General features: G+C 43.8%; 1 protein-coding gene across 2 annotated transcripts in view; it reads left to right on the top strand.

The window, feature by feature from the left end:
- The window catches only part of STOX1 (storkhead box 1), a 52693-nt gene that overhangs the window by 28467 nt on the left and 3541 nt on the right, over positions 1-20685 (top strand). The window contains exons 2-4 of one of the 2 annotated variants that reach the window (XR_013449749.1): positions 12778-12930; positions 15009-17367; positions 18855-19015. Coding sequence is in view for 1 of the 2 variants with exons in the window: in XM_036113822.2 (XP_035969715.1) it covers positions 12778-12930; positions 15009-17367 (2512 nt within the window). In the remaining variant the exon portion in view is untranslated. The remainder of the gene's footprint in view (positions 1-12777; positions 12931-15008; positions 17368-18854; positions 19016-20685) is intronic. The other variant, XM_036113822.2, reaches the window with a different exon arrangement.

Raw genomic sequence — 20685 nt, 5'->3', positions numbered from 1 at the left:
GTTAAGTGTCTGACTCTTGATCTCAGCTCAGGTCTTGATCTCAGGATTGTGAGTTCAAGCCCCATGTTGGGCTTTATTAAAATAAATAAATAAAAGATTTATTAAAATAAATTAAAATAAATAAATAAAAATAAATTTATTTAAAGAAAAAAGTTTCAGCCTTTTCTGGGCTGACCCAAGAGAGTGAGGAAAAGAGTACATTTGCTTTGAGTGGGGGTAGGGAAGCCATGTCTGTGTGGAAGGAAGGCAAAGGGAGAAGTCAGCTAACTGTTGCAGACGGACCCTCGCGGTTTCTGCCTGGACACACAGCATGATGTGCACGAACCCACACTCTTTCCACCAGCATGTAACCTGAGAAAACGTGTGGCTGCCTCGGGTCCGAGGTGCAGTAATGGATGGCTTAGTGGGAGGCGACTGGCTCCTAGAATCGGTGGTCATAGGACCCCACATGTAAAGATCAGAGCCACTGATAAGAAGCAAGACTTACAGCCTCTTTCAAGATTTCTCAGGGTGGTGAACTTTTCATTTCATTTCTAAGGCAATGACCTTGTGAAAATATGCTAAAGGCCTGGTGAGGGACAGTCACATCTGCCCAGATGTAATGTGAAGCCTTCTGGGCTGAATAAAAGGAATTCACAATCTTAAAATCGAAAAGTTTAGGTTTTTAAAGTCTCTCACAGCCTAGAAACGCTTTTCAGTAAAACTACATTTATACGAATTGTATCCCCGGAGTGGCTTTTATCTTTTAAAAGTTAGTATTTCAGGAGGCCAAAAGAATCTGTAATCAGCTTGAAAGCAGCTGGAGCATAGCAGACAGTCTGGGAGAGGTGAAAGAGACCATTGATGCAGAAACTCAGGGATGCTTTCCAGACTGGGGCAGGAGCGGCTCCCAGGTGGGAGTGAGGGTGGCTGAGCGCTGAGCGGCCCTGCTGCGGGGGCCTGCGCAAGCACCTGTGGGCATGGATAATCCTCCCTGGATTCTGGGGCGGGTCCTGTTCATTATTCTGGGTCACCCGACCCCCACCTCCATCAACAGGAAAGGTGTAAGCAAGGCTGCAATTTGTGTGATGCTTCTGGTAAAGGTATATGTGTGTGCGCGCATGTGTGTGTGGAGTCTGGGATAAAAGGCAGCACTAAGTGTGTATCTCATGATGTAAAGTCGAGCCTTGTCCCGGCTCCCGTCAGCACAGAACCCGGTCCTGGTTGGAGCAGGAGGCCTCAGCTGGCCTTAATCCACCACCACTGCACAGACCCAGCTGTGGGGAGGCTGGGGGGTGGGGGGGTTGTGGGTGGCTCCAGGCTCTTTCAGGAGCAAAGCAAATTTCTTCAACAAATGGCAGGGATTACCTCCTCCTGAAATAGAAGTGGTGTTATTCATTATTTGCCTCTTTAAATGCCGAGTTAATCTTACATCGATGTGAACGGCATTGGCTCCATTTCACAAGACTTCCTTTCAGGAGAGATTGAACGGCCGCCCGTTCTCAGGGCTGTAACTGTAGACACCCATTCGGGAAGCCAGCTGTGCGGCCGTGACAGTCCTTATCTTCCCCTCTGATTTCTTTTTCTTTTTTTTTAAGATTTATTTATTTATTTATTTGTCAGAGAGAGAGAGAGACAGAACACAAGCAGGGGGAGAGGCAGGTAGAGGGAGAAGCAGGCTCCCCGCCCAGCAGGGAGCCCGATGCGGGACTCAATCCCAGGACCCTGAGATCATGACCTGAGCCGAACGCAGCCGCTTAACCGACTGAGCCACCCAGGCGTCCCATCCCCTCTGATTTCTACATGCAAGAAGGAAATCCTTCCTCTTCCAGAGGACAGTGCCTATGGTAGCCTTCCTAGGACAGATTTCCCCAAGCCGTTAAAAATTAGCAACCCAAGCTCAAGTTTCTGCTTTTCGTTCTTCTCATGGCTTATCCCAGACTTGGCATGATCATGAGTAAGCAGAGCCCCGACACGGTTTCTGTGAATTCCCATCACTGTGGCGTCCTAGCTTCGCAGCATCTAAGGTACTGAAATAAAGTCCAGCTGGTAGAGAATCCAGGAGCTTTACTCCAGCCCTGGGCAGGACAAACACTTCGCCCACAGCAGAAAATACGAGGAGGAAACAAATGTCAAAAGTAGTTTGGCCGGAGATGCGTTTTGCTGCAGGTTACAGAAAATGCTCTAACAATGGCATGAACAAACGAGGTGTAGATTTGTCTCACGGCAAGAAGTTTGGAGGTCGGCAGCCTGGGGCCCGCACGGTGGCTCAGCAAGGCTACCAGACACCTGGGCTTTTTCTGTCTTTCTGCTCTGCCTTGCTCAAAGAGTGGTCTTTTGACATCCTGTTTGTCACCTAATGGTCACAAGATGGCTGCCTCCTCTTCAAGATCCAGGCTGGAAGAAAGAGTCAAGAATGAAAGGAAAAAAAGATGAAGGCGGGGCCTTTTCCTCGTGAGGTCTCTTCTAGCTGTGGTGGCTGCCTGCCTTATCTCATGGACCGCAGTGATGTCACGTGCCCACCGGTTTTAAGAGAGGCTGGGAAATTGAGTAATCATTCTCCTACCTCTACACTGGAGGCAGGCAAGGAAAAAGGCGATTGGGACTGTGTGTTGAATGTGCCAACCTACAATATCTGCCACAAGGTGTCACAGTAAAATAGTACTGAAGAGAAAAAAGCAGGGCTAGCTGTAGGCTTTACCGACAGGAATTGCTTCCGCTCAGGCGGAGAACGTCATGGGCAGGACTGGTGTCTGGTCAAACAGGCAATGGGGGTTGGGAAAAGTCAGTACGGCACCGTCAGTAAGTGGAGGTGGAGGCTTTGAGCCCAGGTCTGCCCGACCAATTGCGGGCTCCCTCTATTATCCCATGCTGCTTTAGGGACCCCAGGGCCCCAGAGCGACACGTTTGGCTCTTCTTACTCATGATGATCCTGCCCAGCCATCCACAAACTTCTGAGAGTGGCATTCAGGAGGGGGACCAGGAAGACTGAGTTCCAGTCCTACCAGCGATAGCCCTCATGTTGGTTATGACTGCCTCCAGTCACTGCTCTTGCACTAGAATCAGAGCCCCTGGAAGGCAAAGACCACGTTCTGATCACAATTGTATCCCCAGGAACTGGCATATAGTAGGTACTCAATAAATATTTGCTGGGTACGAAATGATCGAAGGACTGTGCTATGATAATATCCCTGTATGATGAGTACTAATGCTGTGCCATGGCAGCGGCTCACTCAGTGTTTCCTAAAGGGTCCCTGTGGGAGGGAGAATTCCAGCTGATGGGCTCAGAGAACAATTCAGGGGAGAGTCAAGTCAGCATTTGAGCCAGTCTTCGTGATTTTGAAACACGGGCATGGGGCAGCATGCTTTAGGTGGAGGAAACAGGGACAAGGTCTCCCAGATGAGAGTAGACTATGCAGGGAGAGGCCAGTTTGGATGGGGAGAAGTCACAGCCGACGGGTGATACAAGGTTTTGGAGAAAAGAGATTGCGGCCAAGTATGCCTGGGAAACATCGGGTTAAATAAATAATTAGATTATCCGTTACAGTTCTCAGAGCCTTTAACAATGCCCCTGTGACTCCCAAACATTCGGCCTTGGGACCTTTCCTTGCAGAGCATTTCATGGAATGAGTGCTCCTCAGAACACATTTTGGGAAACACTGATCTAGCTCAGCCCCACATGTATAGACAAGGAAAACTGAGACTCAAAGAAGGGAGGTGGTTTATTCAGAGCCACACAGCAGAACCTGGATTGGAAACCCAATCAGGTCCCTTGAAGACTAGGTATATAAAGGACGGCTTCTTTGTCACAGGGACCTTTTATTTATCTGTTATTCAAACAACAACTTTGGTGCTAAAAATGGCCCCCAGTTTTAGTACAGTGGTATTTTATATTCATCACTAGGACTCTGAGCTGCCAGTCACTGGTATTGTGTGTGTGTGTGGCCTCCAGAATCTCGGGAAGAAGGTTCACCTTAAGTCAGTCCCAGGTTGGCCTTGAGGGCAAAGAAAAGGTATTCTCCTGCACGGCCATTTTTAGGGAGATCCAGGACTGGTGCGGTTTGCGACCTGTGCCTCTCTCCTCAGCTGTTCCTTGCCCCCAGCCCTATACCTGGTGTGGTGGGCAGAATGGTGCCCCAAAGATGGCCACGTCCAAACCCCTGGAACCTGTGAATATGTTACCTTACACGGCAAAAGGGACCGTGCGGATGTAATTATGTTTTGGACTTTAGGAAGGTTATCCTGGATTATCTGGGTGGGCCCGATCTAATCACGTGAGCCCTTAAAAGCAGGGAACTTTATCTGGCTGGAATGGAAGTGAAGCAACAGGAGGGCAAGTCGGAGAGAATCGCAGTGTGAAAAAGACTCCATGCTGTCTTTGAAGATGAAGGGGGCAACGTGACAAATCCAGGTGGCTTTAAATTGCTGACAAGAGGCTCCCTTATGACAGCCATCAGGGGAACGGGGACCTGAATCCTAAGTCCTACAACCACAAGGAACTGAATTCTGCCAAAAACCTGAATGAGCGTGGAAGCAGACACTCCCCCAGAGCCTCCAATTAGAGCCCAGGCCACAGGACCCGGAGCAGAGGAACCAGTGATCTATAGACTGTGAGATAATAAATTTGTATTGTTTTAAGCCACTAGATTTATGGTAATTGATTTTGACAGCCTTAGAATACTGACACCGCTGGGGTAAAATCATTAACATATCCACAGTGGGAGCCTGAAGGGGAGAGAAGTTAGGGACAGGGCACCACAGAGCCTGGAGGGCTTTGGGGCTGAGGTACTGAGTTTTAGTGTTTAAAAAAAAACCCAGCCGGTTTGAGTCATGTGCACCCTTCCCTCCCGGCCAGGTGTCCCCATATCTCTACCCAGAATGAGGGTGGAGGTCATGGGGGAAGGCTGCTAGAAGCCAAAGGGCTCCCCGAAGTAGGGCTACTTCTGTGTCTTTTCTATATCCCACGTTCTGTCTGACAACTGAATCGTGGGGTCCCTTCATAAACGGCCCAAAACCTTTGCAACTTGAATGATAGTGGTTATTCGTGGCTATATCCCTTGAAAAGAAAGGGGCTGCTAATTTGCTAATCCTGACAGGTCAAAGGATGGTTATTACGGAGGATAGCACTAACGACCTCTGGTGTTGGAACAGCCCAGGCTCCTGAGGGAAGCCTTTATCTTTTCAACAGAGGGCATGTCCCAGAAGGGGAGGTATGTGTCTAGGAGTTCAAAATAAACATCACCGCGCTTGAGAAAGAATTCCAGCTTCCATGGGAGATAACGCGACTACAGCCAGTTTCTGAGTCTTGGTACTCTTTTGTTTCTAAATGTGGGGGAAAGTGTTTGCATTCTTTTATTTTACTAAAATAAAAGGGAGACACGGAGAGGGGCTTGGTTTTGCTGGCCTGAAACCTTTCTTTTTGTTCCAATTTTGTTTGATTTTCTGAACCTATTTAAGGTTATAACACAATAGATCTAATTATTTAAAGCCATGGAAATTTGTGCACAGCATCTTATCTCTGATGAGATACATGTTGTTACAAAATACGTGCATTTATAAAAGTACAGGATTAATTTTAATGTTAAAGAAATCTGGAAATTCTGTCTTGGATAAAAGTGCAGTTTAAAAATCAGATAAGCTTCTTGAATTACTTAGAACAAAACATCCTTTTTTTTTTTTTCTATTAAACTTGAGTGTATCTGCAGGCTGTTTTATTCATGCTCTATTATCATCTCTAATGCACCTAGAAGATACCTTTCCCACAGTGTGATTCAGTCCGGGCGCCTAAAACAGATGGTCTCAGATTTCATGTGTCCGGGTAATTAGCTGAGTTTGAGCGGCTCAGTTAAACCGTTTGAAGGTCAATAATGCATGAATTTCTGGCAGACTGCCTAGCACTGAGTCCATAAACTTGTATGGGGACCCAACATTTTTATAGTAGAGAGAATTTTGTGTCTTAAATATAAAATAAGTAATGTTAGGATTAGTTTTGCCTGGAATTTAATTTTATGGACACGAGAAAGTTCTGATGTGAGTGCTTTCCAAATTTGCAAAGAAGTCTTCTCTCTGTTTTGCACATTGGTGGCACAGTCTCTTAGGAACTTTGAAATCAAATTCAAGTACCCTGAATTAAAATGTCAGAATTTAGATTCCATGCGGGGCCCTCTTGGAATTTGTGTAGGTGTCTTAAAAACGTTAAGATAAATGTTAACATTGCATGGTATTTGTAATTTTTTCCTCTAAAGCTACCGTTTTTATATAAAACTTTAATTTTGTCCCTGAGATTTAACTAGAGCATTCAGATATCAAAATAAACTCCATTTCGATAAAGATCGTTTTTTCTTCAGAAGTTTTCTCAGTGGACAAAGCAAACACAGGACTGAGCCCGGCAGATTGCCGCTTGATTTGGGTTCTGCCTTTCTCACTTAGGAGGCCTGAGATCACGTGCTTTCTCTGCATCTGGCTCTTTCCTCCAAAATGGTCAGGTTACCAAACCTCACCTTCAACTGTCTGATAACCACTTTCAAGACGGGGAGCGAGTATGTTGTTTGAACCCGGGTATTGCTGCCCTTGCAACAGACCTTCTCTCGGGGTCCTGGGACTGACCACTGCCCTGCTTCTGTTGGCTTGTGCTCCCCACTCCCACTACCCCTGGGAAAAGAACCTTGCTGGACCAGCACTATGCTGATTACAGTGCACCCATTTATCAGAGTGCAAAGTTTAGGCTTGTTTAATGTTACCGAAGCTTCCAACTGGTGATCTGTAACTGGCAGATTTAGGAGTCCAGTGTCCCTGGTTGAAGATTTCTCCAGTATCACAGTTCTGGGGGACAGTTTGCTTGGTCTACCCCAGCTGCTTTCTCTGGGTCTGGTGCAAGGCAGTCCGGCTGAGTCCATATTTATCACGAATGTACCTCTTGATATTTGACACTGGGGTAGGAGTGTTTACGCCTCATGATTTGGCCGGGAAATGGCTCTTTTAGCCACTTTTCTTCGCTGATAGAAAACAGTCAAGATAGAGTATTCTAGAGGCCTTCCACCAGAGGCGTATGGAGGAGGCCTTTGTGTCCTGACAAAGAAACCACTGCCTTTTCCTCAGAGTTGTGAGGAGTACTTTGATGGCACTGGATCATTGTTGGGTTATTGTCACCAACTCGGGAGCAAGCCACACTTGCGGAGTTCTGCTCCTATCAGCCAGGGGCTCTCTGGGCCACTGTTATAAGGCGCCAGGGACAGGGATTGACTGCCCAGGGTTATATGAATTTATAGCCATCACATAGGAGTCTGGTTCTTGTCACAGTTATAGGATCTCAAGCTAGAAGGGGCCTGCTCTGGACTTGACTTTGATAGCTCAGAACTCCATACTTGCACTTGCTGATTGGGCATCTGCATACTACATACATTGAATTTGCCTTGTGCTGTTTTTTTTTTTCTTTCCCCAAAAGTGGACTTTTAAAGAAAAATTGTTTTAAAACTCATCATAATTTGGAAACTCAAAAAATAAAATAAAATAAAATAAAATAGAATAAAATACCAACTAAATCCTTTGGGAGTACAGCAAGGTAAGCAACAAAAATATCCTTTGCAGAAAAGATGGCATTAAATGTAGTAGATGCCAATATGTATGGTTGTACTTTGTTGGTATTTTTGTCAAACCAGTCTTTCAGCCCAAATACTTTCCCCATTTCTGCAGCACCCAAGAGTACAAGACTGTGTAAACAGAGAGAACATTGTTGTGAACTGTTTGCTCTGGCACACGGCCTCTCCTAGCCTTCTGATCCCTGCCACAGGTCAAGGGTCAAAGGTCCACAGCAGGCCTGGGCTTCAGGGTACTCTTCAATTACTCCATAGTAATCGAGGATAAAGCCAAAGGACTGGCTTTCATTTACTGTGAAATCTGGTTACGTATATAAATGGGATCTTCTACACAGAAAGTTAATTTTTGGTGGAAAACTCTACTAAGGGTTATTGCGTTCCAAAAATCCAAGGGCAAAAGTAACTGAAACCAAAAAAGATGGCTAGAGTGTGAACATGATTCCTGAGTCTATCACGAAAGTTCCCAGTCAGGGTTCACTCCGCTCTCCTGCACAAGAAACCCTTGATGATTTATGCACCTGAAGACGTCTCTTAGCAACGGCTGTGAAGGAAATGTACTGAGAAATTTTCTCTAGGCTTTGTTTAGAGGGAGTGCCAAACCAGAGGTTAAATGCAATTTAACACGTTCTCTAAAATGCAATGGACATATTGTTGTATTAATTTTAAGGAGAAAAAAAGGCAGTTTGGCTTCCTACTTGATAGTAGATTTGTTTGCTCTTAAAATACTCATTCCCACACCGTGGTAGGAATTATGAATAAAATTTCTGGGATTGTCTTTGGATTTGGCAAGCAGTGTCAGATTCTTTAAAAGAAGTTGTTTGGGATTTTTAAAATATAAGAAAAAAGTTCTGTTGCTCATATATTTCTGCTTGTTAACTAAAAGTAGTGCTTTCTGAACAATCTATTTTTAGCTTTTATTTCAAATTGACTTTAGATATATGGGAGATTGCAAAAAAATATACAGGAACATCCCATGCATCCCTCCCACCAGCCCCATGAAAGATCCATTTTGACTATTTTTCCTATGAAAGGAGGAAATAAGCTTAAGGGTTGAGCAAAAAATGGGCTGCTTCAGGTCTAGCCCAAAGGCACAGTGCAGACCTGAATACTGGACCCCCACCCTTGGTGTAGCGTCTTTGTTTCATTTGCCCCAAAATGGGCAGCTACCGGCAGGGGGCGCGGCAGGCAGGGACATCGGACGCTGACATTCTAGCCACTCATCGCTTTCTTTTAAAAGCTTCCTCCTTTCCCCATCTCAAAGTTCAAAGTGACTGGGTTTAGGGTAGGGATGCGGTGAGGCTTGAATGTGGGTTGTGTGGTTGAGCCACTGAAAAACTTTTTAGGTTTTGCCCTGTACTTCGCCAGTACTCTAGCCCTTATCTTTCTAGGAGAGAACTTTCTCCACCCTCTTTGAATTAAGGACTTCTCATCCACATGAAGGTGGGGGGCGGGGGGGGGGAGGTAATCAATTTAAGATCACATACAAGAAAAAAGTCACTTAGATTGTTTTGGGAGATGAGGGGGAAAGATATATAAAAGTTTAAAGCCACTTATTTCAAATTAAGCACATAGAGTTATGTTAAAGGAGCACAGAACTATTGGAAATTGTACTTTAATTCTATACTTTTTCTGGTTGAGGAGGGAGATGAAAGAGAATAAAGTAAATCCCAGATGCCGAGGGAAAAAAGAAAGGCAAAGAGGGAATGAAGAGAGGCAGAGGCTTATTACCCTTAGCTTAGAGGTAGACTTTCTAGAAGGATTTTGAGGTTTAGGTCAGCTAATGTCTCACTTGGACAGTAAGTACAGAAGCTTAAGTACACAGGGCAACAGACCAATGTTATGTATAACAGCAAACTACTTCTCAGTTTGCTTATGGAAGTCCTCTATCTTCACGCAGATACAATGAATATATTATGGGCCACTCACCAGCTCTGGCTACAACCCTTCACACCTTGCCAATCCTCACCACCTTCCTATCCCCTCAACAACTAGTTCAATGTATTGGCTTCTCCACTGTCACTGGGCGAGTCAACTGCAGGGTATAACCAAGTTTTCTCAGTTCTTTGGCTTCCTTTGGCTACTCTTGACCCCCCATGCAGCCCTAGGGTCATGTTTATTTGTTGAATGGTTAACTACTTTAACACTGCTATTATCAACAACCTAACCCTCTACCATTCCCAAGCAGACTTCACCTGAGAAATTGTTAGAAATGCAGAATCATGGGCTTTGCTTCTGACCTTGTGAATCAGAATCCACACATTAGCACAACCCCCTGATGATTCTCAGAAGCACTGCTGGCCTCCCTGGCTCTCACCCTTTTCATTCCAGATTGCCGCATCACCTGCCAGCAACCATACTTCAATCATCTTGAGACTCAGGCCTCCTTCATAATCCTTGTATTCATTTTTTTAATTTAATATACTCCAAGAATAGCTCTTCAACCCCCCTTTCCACTCTTTAGCTCCTCACTCCTGTTTTTTTCTCCTTCTCTCTCCCTGTCTGAACTTTGCAGAGATCAAATGACCTTGCTGTGCTCATGTGTGTTTCCTTCTAGGCTTCAGTATGTCTCTGGTCTTCTACCACCCTCAATTCTTTTCTCCGGTCCAGATGAAGTAGTATCTTATTCCTAACCCCCAATAATGGGGGTAGGAGGGAGAGAACCAAAAGTATGAGCCTCTTTTTCTCATACTTTTGGTTCTCTCCGCCTCTTTCCGCCTCTGCCTTTTGCACATTTTCCTATTCCCCTCTTCTGGGATCTTGCTGTCTTACTGGTCTTCTCTTTCCCGGAATCATGTACGTTGTTTCCGTGAAGCCCTTCCTTTTTGGATCCAAATGTGCAGAGCTCTTCTATTAAGAAAATCACAACATACACACACATTCACATTCACTTGATCCTACTCCCTTGTGGTTTATGTTCTGTTTCTCCTCTTTCAGAATCCGATTTTTCCAACAAATGGTATAGAACAGTGGTTTATAATTGAGACAGCTTTGCCTCTACCCCCCTCTTCCGGGGACGTGTGGCAATATCTGGAAACTTGTTTGGTTGCTGCAACTGGGGGAGATGCTCCTGGCATCTAGAAGTGGACAGAGACTAAGGGCGCTACTAAACACGCTACAATGCGCAAGACAGCCCCGCACAACAGAGAATTATCTGGCTAGGCAGACCCTCTTGGTTTGCCTTTGACTTTCTTGGTTATCACCCTGAAAATCCTATGTCCCAGGAAACCCCTCAGTCCTGGGTGTACTGAGATGGTTGGTCACCTTTTATCTGGCCCCCAATGTCAAAAGTGCCAAAGTTAAGAAGCCCTGCTCTAGAAGGAGGATCCATTGACCTTACTTTTTTCTCACCAACTCCCTTCCCTTCAACCTGACATTTAGTTTCTGTGTTCTTTTCTATGACAACAGTTCTCTTGAAGGACACCAATGGTCACCTTCCAATCAAGAAATACAATGGCCTTGGACACCTGGGTGGCTCATCGGTTAAGCGTCTACCTTTGGCTCAGGTCATGATCCCAGGGTCCTGGGACCAAGTCCTACATCGGGCTCCTTGCTCCGTGGGGAGCCTACTTCTCCCTCTGCCTGATGCTCCCCCCGCTTGTGCTCTCTCTCTCTCTCTAACAAATAAAATCTTAAAAAAAAAAAAAAAAAAAGAAATACAATGGCCCTTTTTCCTCCTCCCTCAAGCTTTCTGATCCCTTTCAAGCATTTCACACTGTTGCTTTACTGTCATTTTGGAGCCTCTTTTTCTCATACTTTTGGTTCTTTCTCTCCTACCCCCATTATTGGGCCTTCTCGCTTTTGTGGGTCCCTATTTCTACTGTTTCTTAATTGTAGATAGCCCCATAGTTCAGTGTTTCTGGGCGCTCTTTCTATTTCTCCTACCGAAGAATTTATGCCACTCCTTAGCTTCAGATCTCCTCCGTATTAGTTGATTCCCAAATCTCTTTCCTGAGTCCTCGTCTTTCATTTCCAAGTAATTGAGTGATGTTCAGCAGAATCTAGAACTCTAACATGAGTAATAGCAGGTTAAGAACATTTATTTAAAATGTTAGCAAGGAGGAAAGACAATACAGTCTAGCTTATATTTTTGATCTGTCTTCAACTTTGGTCTGATATAACTCAAACTCTATCCAGCCAGGATAACTCTATTCATGCTTTTATATACCTTGTGCTTTCCTCCTTCCATGGTTTTGCTCCATGTCTTTGTGCTTTTGGAAAACATTTCTGCCCTTTCCTTCTTCAAATCTTCCTAGCATTCCAATCAGGAAAATGTGGAATGATGAAAATGCTGGATTAGGAGTCAGAAGAAGACCTCTTTTGGTCATTCTACTTGCTTTCTGACCTTGGAACAATTATTTGAGCTTTCTATGGCTTTCTCTCTCTCTACATATATATTTTTTTAAAAGATTTTATTTACTTATTTATTTAATTTGAGAGAGAGGGAGCACGAGCAGGGGGAAGGGGTAAAGGGAGAGGGAGAAGCAGACTCCCCGCTGAGCAGGGAGCCCGATGTGGGACTCCATCCCAGGACCCCAGGATCATGACCTGAGCCAAAGGCAGCCGCTTAATGGACTGAGCCACCCAGCACCCCTATGGCTTTCTATATTTTAAATAAAGAAATAAGAATTCCATCCCTGCCTGCCTCAGATAGCTAATAGGATAAAGACTATATAAGCATTGTCTGACCTGAACTCTGATAGCACTTTGTGCCTTTCATCTGCAAACTTACTATCTCTTGCATGTAAAGTAGTGACAAATTCTACAAACTCTTAAAAAGTAGGGGACCCGAATGTAAACCTTTTTCTTCTATGCTTTCTATCATTGTTCATGTCATGTTATCAGATTCGGAGGACAAAACCAATGAAAAAAATAGCAATTCCACGTGCTGTTCAGTTTTTATTCTTTTTTTTTTTTTTTAAAGATTTTATTTGACAGAGAGACACAGCAAAAGAGGGAACACAAGCAGGGGGAGTGGGAGAGGGAGAAGCAGCCTTCCCGCGGAGAAGGGAGCCTGATGCGGAGCTCGATCTCAGGACCCTGGGATCATGACCTGAGCTGAAGACAGACGCTTAACGACTGAGCCACCCAGGCGCCCCAGGCGCCCCCAGTTTTTATTCTTGATTCACTAATTCCGAATAGTTTTTACTATAAATGTATCACCTTTCCTTTTTTTTTTTTTTTTTTTTTTAAACCTCCAATTTAGGAGATGTCTTTCCAGTGCAAATGAATCCAATAGCTCAATCTCAGTTTGTACCTTTGGCTGAAGTTCTTTGCTGTGCTGTATCTGATATGAATGCTGCCCAGATTGTGGTGACACAGGAATCACTGTTGGAGCATTTGATGAAACACTACCCAGGTAGCGTGACAAGTTTTCTCTATTAGTTCATTGCTTGCTTTCTATTTATAAATCCTCTTAAAGATGTGAATAAACTGGGCGATATCCACTTTTTTTCTCTTGTAGAACCTCGTATTAGAGCCTTGCTAGGCAAAGGCCTGCATCCACAAATTTGATAAGGGCATTTCTTTTACTTTCCAGATGAACTTTTTCAAAAACAATGCTTATGGCAATAAACAAATCAAACTGTAGAAAGGAGTACAAAGCAAAAAAAGGAAAAGTTCATCTTCTCCCCCGATCCCATTCTTCCATTGCCACTTCCCAGAGGTGACAGCTTATATTGTTTATCTTTTCCTGTGTATGCTTTCATAAATTGTATTTGAGCATATGTATTTTTTTAATAACATAAATTAGATCATTCTTTACATTGTTTGCACCTGCTTAAGTTAAAAAATATTTTGGGGGGGCGCCTGGGTGACCTAGTTGCTTAAGTGTACAACTCTTGATTTTGTTTTTTTGTTTGTTTTGTTTTAAGATTTTATTTATTTATTTGAGAGAGAGAGAGAGCATGAGCTGGGGGAGAGGCAGATGGAGAGGGAGGGGCAGACTCCCCGCTGAGCAGGGAGCCTGATACGGGGCTTGATCCCAGGACCCCGGGATCATGACCTGAGCTGAAGGCAGACACTTAAGCGACTGAACCACCCAGGTGCCCCTAATTCTTGATTTTGGCTCAGGTCATGATCTCAGGGTCATGAGATCGAGTCCTGAGTCAAGCCCTGCATCAGCCTCCAAGCTCAGTGGGGAGTCTGCTTGAGATTCTCTCTCTCTCTCTGCCCCTCCCCACCCCCCAAGTGCATACACTCTCTCTCTCAAAAAAATGAATAAATCTTTAAAAAAACATTTTGGAGATCTTTCTGTATTATTATATATTGATTTATTTCAATCTTTTCACAGATGCATAATATCCCAAATGCATGGGTATAGAAGAGTATTTTTAATTTTTCCCATTATAAAATGGATATGCTTATTGAAGAAAAATCAAGAAAATACAGAAAAGTAACCACTTACAGTACCACCACCCAAAGGAAATGTTAATATATATATATTTTTATTTTTTTAAAGATTTTATTTATTTATTTGTCAGAAAGAGAGAGAGCACAAGCAGGGGGAGCAGCAGGGGGAGAGGGAGAAGCAGGATCTCCGCTGAGCAGGAAGCCCGATGTGGGACTCGATCCCAGGACCCTGGGATCATGACCTGAGCTGAAGGCACACACTTAACTGACTGAGCCACCCAGGCGTCCCACGAAATGTTTATATATATATTTTAAAGATTTTATTTATTTGACAGAAGACACAGCAAGAGAGGGAACACAAGCAGGGGGAGTGGGAGAGGGAGAAGCAGGCTTCCCGCAGAGCAGGGAGCCCGATGCAGGGCTCGATCCCAGGACCCTGGGATCATGACCCAAGCTGAAGGCAGATGCTTAACAACTAAGCCACCCAGGTGCCCCGGATATGTTAATATATTGATGTATTTTCTTCCAGTGTTATACAAACATGTTTCACGATATAAATACAATTTTGAACCCTGATATTTGGAAAAAGGAATTTGTTTTAAAGTTGTTACCTTCCTACTTTGAAAAACTATCATAATACAGATATTAGGTAGTTTGCCCTCATCCTGGCACAGACTGGTTTTCATTTTCTCTTTAGATTCTTATTAAGATTTAAGCAATGAAGCTGCGATTTTCAAAAACACCCATGTTTGCTTCCAAGAATGCTGTCTTGAAGTGAAAATTTAAATTCATGATGGGTTTGTATAACTTCCTGTGTGTGTTAGAGGGAACTCAGATTTTTTTCTCTACTTAACCATTAATTTAGCCCTATGTCTTTGTGTGGACCAAGTTGTATTCCTATTATTCAGTTAAATTGGGACTATTATGAGTGCTTCTTTGGCATTGTAATTATGTTTATTGTGTTACAGTTAGCTCTGGGTTCATCAAGCACATGTGTGGTCGTTTCTGACTTACTGATTTCACGCATCAAAATGTTTTTTTTTAATTCAAAATCTATCAGTGTAATGAAATGCTTGTTTGTTTTAGGCATTGCAATTCCATCTCAAGATATTCTCTATACCACTCTGGGAACTCTGATTAAAGAAAGGAAGATTTATCACACTGGAGAGGGATACTTCATAGTCACCCCTCAGACTTACTTCATCACAAATACAAGCCCTCAGGAAAATAAGAGAGACCTGTCAGATGCAAGTCACCCGGTGCCAACTTGCATTACGTATCTGGTGAGCGCAGCCAGCTGTGCAGAACTAGCCAAAGGAAATGCTGCCCCCATTTCCCATTGTCAGTCTTGCAGGTGTTTCCCTGCCCCGTGCACCCAGGACGTAGAGGCGACACCGGCGGCTGCAGAAATGGCTAGAAAAGGCCAGAAGGGTCTTCAGGAATCCAGATCTTTGGTACAGAATCGAGCCGTTTCAGTGTCTGAGGAGAATCACATCTGTGAAAGCGCCAAACCGTTACCAGACACAAAAGACAGAGAAAAAGGCAAGAAGTTTGGCTTCAGCCTCTTCTGGCGTAGCCTATCCAGGAAGGAGAAGTCCAGAACAGAGCACAGCAGTTTCTCTGCCCAGTTCCCACCAGAAGAATGGCCTGTCCGAGATGAAGATAACTTGGACAATATCCCTCGAGACGTCGAACATGAGATTATCAGAAGAATTAATCCCATTCTGACCGTTGACAACTTAATCAAACATACCGTCTTGATGCAAAAATATGAGGAACAGAAACAATATAATAGCCAGGGCACTTCCACTGATATGCTGACGATGAGGCATAAATATCCTTCAAAAGAGGGAGTGAGGAACCGGAGGGGCCGGTCTGCAAAGCCTCGAAGAAGGCGGGGCCGTTCTCAGAGGGATAGGCACCAAGCTGGGAGTCCGGGAAGCGAGCCTCAGCCAGGAAGCATTAGACTGGAGAAACATCCCAAGCTCCCTGCTCCCCAACCCACCCCCAGAATTAAAAGCCCAAATGGAGCAGTAGTTCAGAAACCACTTGATGAGAACCTATCAGTGCTGGGGTCCCATTTGATTTACAAGAAGCGAATTAGTAATCCTTTCGTAGGTTTTTCTCCCCGAGGGATCCCCGTAACCAAAGGGCACAACATCCAGAAGACCAGTGATCTGAAACCCAGTCAGACTGGACCAAAGGGAAAGCCTTTCCCAAGGTCAAGGTCTTTGGATTCTTCAAGAATCTTTGAGAGTGAACTCAAAGAGCCACATGCTGAACAATGTAAAGATAAACCGATGGCAGAATCCATTTATATGAATAACTCTGCCGTCAAACCTATCAGTGATGACTTCAGAGATCCCCTCTTAAATTACTCTCAATGTAGTGTTTCACAAAATGGCAGTAAATGTTCCTTTCGGGAAAGCATGTTGAGATATGATGTATATGGTGGAAAAAACGAGGTAATCCCTGAAGTCTTGAGGAAAAGTTATTCTCGCTTTGACACATTAGGGGAAGCCAAAGAAACACGGCATGTCCTGCCATCACAAGGTTCCTCCTCTTTAGGCCATGCCTCCTCCACTTGTAGAATAGTTGATCAAACAATACACCAGTTCCAAAATCTTGGTCTTCTGGATTACCCAGTTAGTACGAACTATTTGAGACAACCTGAGCGACAAGATGGAGACTTAGAAGAAATACCAATGAGAAAGGCATTTGTCCCGGAAGCAGAGACTGTGGATCTAGAAAACAAGGGGCTTTCTGATGATAACCAGGCCTTGTATCAGAATGAATTGGAAGATGATGATGGTGCTTGTAGTTCATTATATCTAGACGAGGAGGACTTTTCCGAGAATGATGACTTATGTCAAATGCTGCCTGGCCGCATTCAGTATTCCTTTGCAGGGAGAAGCAAGTGGAATCATTTGGGGAAACAGAAAGTGACTGAAATATCTCTGACTGAGTACAGCAACAAAATAGACAGGTCTGAGCTTCAGGTGCTTGAAGGAAATGAGTGTTACAAACCCACTGGGTTTTTCACTAACCCAGGTGAAAGCCAAACACCTAATATCTCTGCTGAAAGCGGTGCCCTCAATTCAGGGACTCAGTCCAGTTTTAACTATGAAGAGGAACCCAGGGTTGCTACGTGTGCCCAGGCCTCAGCATCCGCGGATGGAAGTATATTTGATTACTATAGCACAAGGAAAGCCCATTCTGAGACTGAAACCCTCCAAGACTCTGTTGGTGACACAGGAAAGAAACCAGTTAGCTGGAGTCAGAGTGCTCAGAATCAGGGAATGAGAAAGCAGTTCACACAAAAGGTAGAACTTTTCAACACTTCACTTAGGCCAGTGTTGGCTCAGGGTATCCAACACGAACACAGTCATTTGGAAGGAACAGAAAATCAGAGCATGGCAGGAGATAGTGGAATAGATTCTCCACGGTAAGTGTATGTAAACGTGTTTGATTAGCCACTATTCCTCAGGAATGATTAAAATCAAGGGTGTATTGAATTACCTAATGGGAGACTCCTGAATAAACTTCTTATAGCCATAGAATTCTGTCAGCCTTACTGAATAAATTGTATCAAATTACAATGAAATCTCTTATATAATAGGTTCATTTTTAATGTGAACCAAAATTTACTCCACTACTACTAAATTTTGAATTATTTCTTTTTTTTTTTTAAAGATTTTATTTATTTGACAGAGAGAGAGAGACAGCGAGAGAGGGAACACAAGCAGGGAGAGTGGGAGAGGGAGAGGCTGGCTTCCCGCTGAGCAGGGAGCCCGATGCGGGGCTCGATCCCAGGACCCTGGGATCATGACCTGAGCCGAAGGCAGATGCTTAACGACTGAGCCACCCAGGCACCCCTAAATCTTGAATTATTTCTAAAAATAGGAAAGAGCTGCTATAAATGAAGCACTTCCTCAACTGAAGCTTGGAAGTTTTCACTTATATTTCTGGTTCTACACACATTGGGAAAGAGATACAGCTACTTTCCACCAATATTTTCCATGTTAATTTGTTGAAATAACATTGTTCAGATTATGAAAGTAATATGGTCATAATAGAATATTTGAAAAGTACTGAAAAAGTGTCTTAAAAGATTTATTTATTTATTTGAGAGAGAGAGAGAGAGCGCGCGCATGAGCAAGCACGGGGGAGGGGCAGAGGAAGAGAAATCCTCAGACTCCCCACTGAGCTTGAAGCCCAACCTGAGGCTCAATCCCAGGACCTTGAGATCATGACCTGATCTCAAAGAGTCAAATCAAGATCCAAAATCAAGAGTCAGATGCTTAACTGACTGAGCTTACCCCGGTGCCCCAGTACTGAACACCTATAATCACCCTACCATTTATTTTATTTTTTAAAAAATATTTTATTTATTTATTTGAGAGAGACAGAGATAGTGAGAGAGAGCACAAGTGGGAAGGAGGGGGAGAAGCAGACTCCCCGCTGAGCAGGGAGCCCGACGCGGGACACGATCCCAGGACCCTGGGATCATGACCTGAGCCAAAGGCAGACGTTTAACTGATGGAGCCAACTAGGCACCCAACAGTTTGGTTTATATTCTTTCAGACTTTTTCCTGTGCATTTGTAAATATAACTATTTTTTAACAACAAATAATATGGAGCGGTGGCTTTCTTTTTTCACCTAACATAAGTTAGGATATCTTGCAATCAATACATAGAGATCCAGCTCATTCTTTTTAATGGCTGCTGAGTATTCCATTATGTGGACCCCAGTATTTATATAGTTATTGTTTTCCTTCCTTTGACATTTAAATTACCAATTTTTGCTGTAAAAAATCAATCTGCAGTAATTGTTTTTACATATAAATATTTGCAGACACTTCTGACTATACCTTGGGCTAAATTCCTGGAGGTCTACATTTTTTAAAAAGATTTTATTTATTTATCTGTCAGATAGAGAGAGAGCACAAGCAGGGGGAGCTGCAGGCAGAGGGAGAAGCAGGCTCCCTGCTGAGCAAAGAGCCCGATGTGGACCGGATCCCAGGACCTTAGGATCATGACCTGAGCTGAAGGCAGCCGTTTAACTGGCTGAGCCACCCAGGAGTCCCATGGAGGTCTGCATTTTTATTTTATTTATTTGAGAGAGAGAGACAGAGATAGCGAGAGATAACAGGATCAGGGAGGAGAGGGAGAAGCAGGCTCCCCGCTGAGCAGGGAGACTGATGTAGGGATCAATCCCAAGACTCCAGGATCATGACCCAAGCTGAAGGCAGATGCCTAACCGCCTGAGCCACCCAGGCGCCCCAAGGTCTGCATTTTTAAAACATATCTTCACTTCTTTATTAGGGAACAGATCTTTCCTTGAAACAATTGTTTAATTCATATCAACTCTTTAAAGTATCAAATCAAAACATATTGTCTCCAAAGTAAACAATGGTTGTGTAAACCAACAAGCTATGGATTCCCTTTCTCTCTGGCAAAAGGAGAAATAAAAACCCAAATCAAACCCAAAGCAGATAAGGGAAATTACTCCTTGACATGCAACTGAGAATTTAAATTTGCGAAATCTCGAGAAATTCGATTTCTTAAAAATTGCTTATAATATGGTTCTCTTGAAAGACATAATCATTAAAGACATGTAGAAGAAAGGGGAGGGAAGATAACATTTGCACATCAACTATGTGCCCTGTTATAAGAATTAGAGGGAAAGAGATGAACAAGATGCTGTTGCCACCTGTAGGAAGCTTTTATACTTTAGTTGAGTAGACCAACAAACAATAAACAAATTGAACTCAACACAAAGCAGTGGAGTGCCTGGCTGGCTCAGTCGGTAGAGCACATGACTCTTGATCTCGGGGTTGTGAGTTGGAGCCCCACATTGGGGGTAGAGTTTACTTTTAAAAAAAATGTACAGGGGCGCCTGAGTGGCTGAGTTGGTTAAGCGTCTGCCTTCAGCTCAGCTTATGATCCCAGAGTGCCTGATCGAACCCCTGCATCAGGCTCCTTGCCCTGCTCCTTGCTCCTCTCTGGTGCGCACTCTTTCTCTCTTAAATAAATAAAATCTTAAAAAAAAAAAAAAGGACAAAGGAGAAACTCTTCACAACTGCCAAAGAGATGTGGAATTAAGAGTGATGAGCTGTTTGGGGGAACACTTGTTGGAGGACACCTTTTTTTTTTAAGATTATATTTATTTATTTGAGAGAGAGAGAGAGAGAGAGAGTGCACAGAGGGAGTGGGAGAGGGAGCAGCAGACTCCCCTGCTGAGCAGGGAGCCCGATGAGGGGCTGGATCCCAGGACCCTGGGATCATCACCTGATCCGAAGCAGACACTTAACTGACTAAGCCACCCAGGCGCCCCAGGAGGACACATTTTTGAGGCATATCAATGTAATGAGCAACTGATAGAGAGGAGACAAGGTGGGAAAAGGGAAATTTCAAAGCAAAATGTCCAGTAATGTGACTTGGCTGAAACAAGGCAGATGTGTTAGATAAGGGGCTAACCTAGCCTACAGCTCCTTGGAAAGGAACATTGTCATTGTGAAAAATATTATGGTTGGCTTTTCTCTTTCATATGACTTCTCAAAAAAGAAACAAATTACACTTCAGTTGTATAGAAGAGGTTTTCAGGGAACATATTGATTTTTGTGTGTTTTTTTTGTTTTTTTTTTTAAAGATTATTTATTTATTTATTTGATAGAGACACAGCGAGAGAGGAAACACAAGCAGGGGGAGGGGGAGAGGGAGAAGGAAGCTTCCCGCTGAGCAGGGAGCCTGATGCGGGGCT

The sequence above is a fragment of the Halichoerus grypus genome, chromosome 7, assembly GCF_964656455.1.
Source record: "Halichoerus grypus chromosome 7, mHalGry1.hap1.1, whole genome shotgun sequence".
Classification (NCBI taxonomy): Eukaryota; Metazoa; Chordata; class Mammalia; order Carnivora; family Phocidae; genus Halichoerus; species Halichoerus grypus.
The sequence above is the reverse complement of the archived record's forward strand: the minus strand, read 5'-3'. Positions and strand labels throughout refer to the sequence as shown.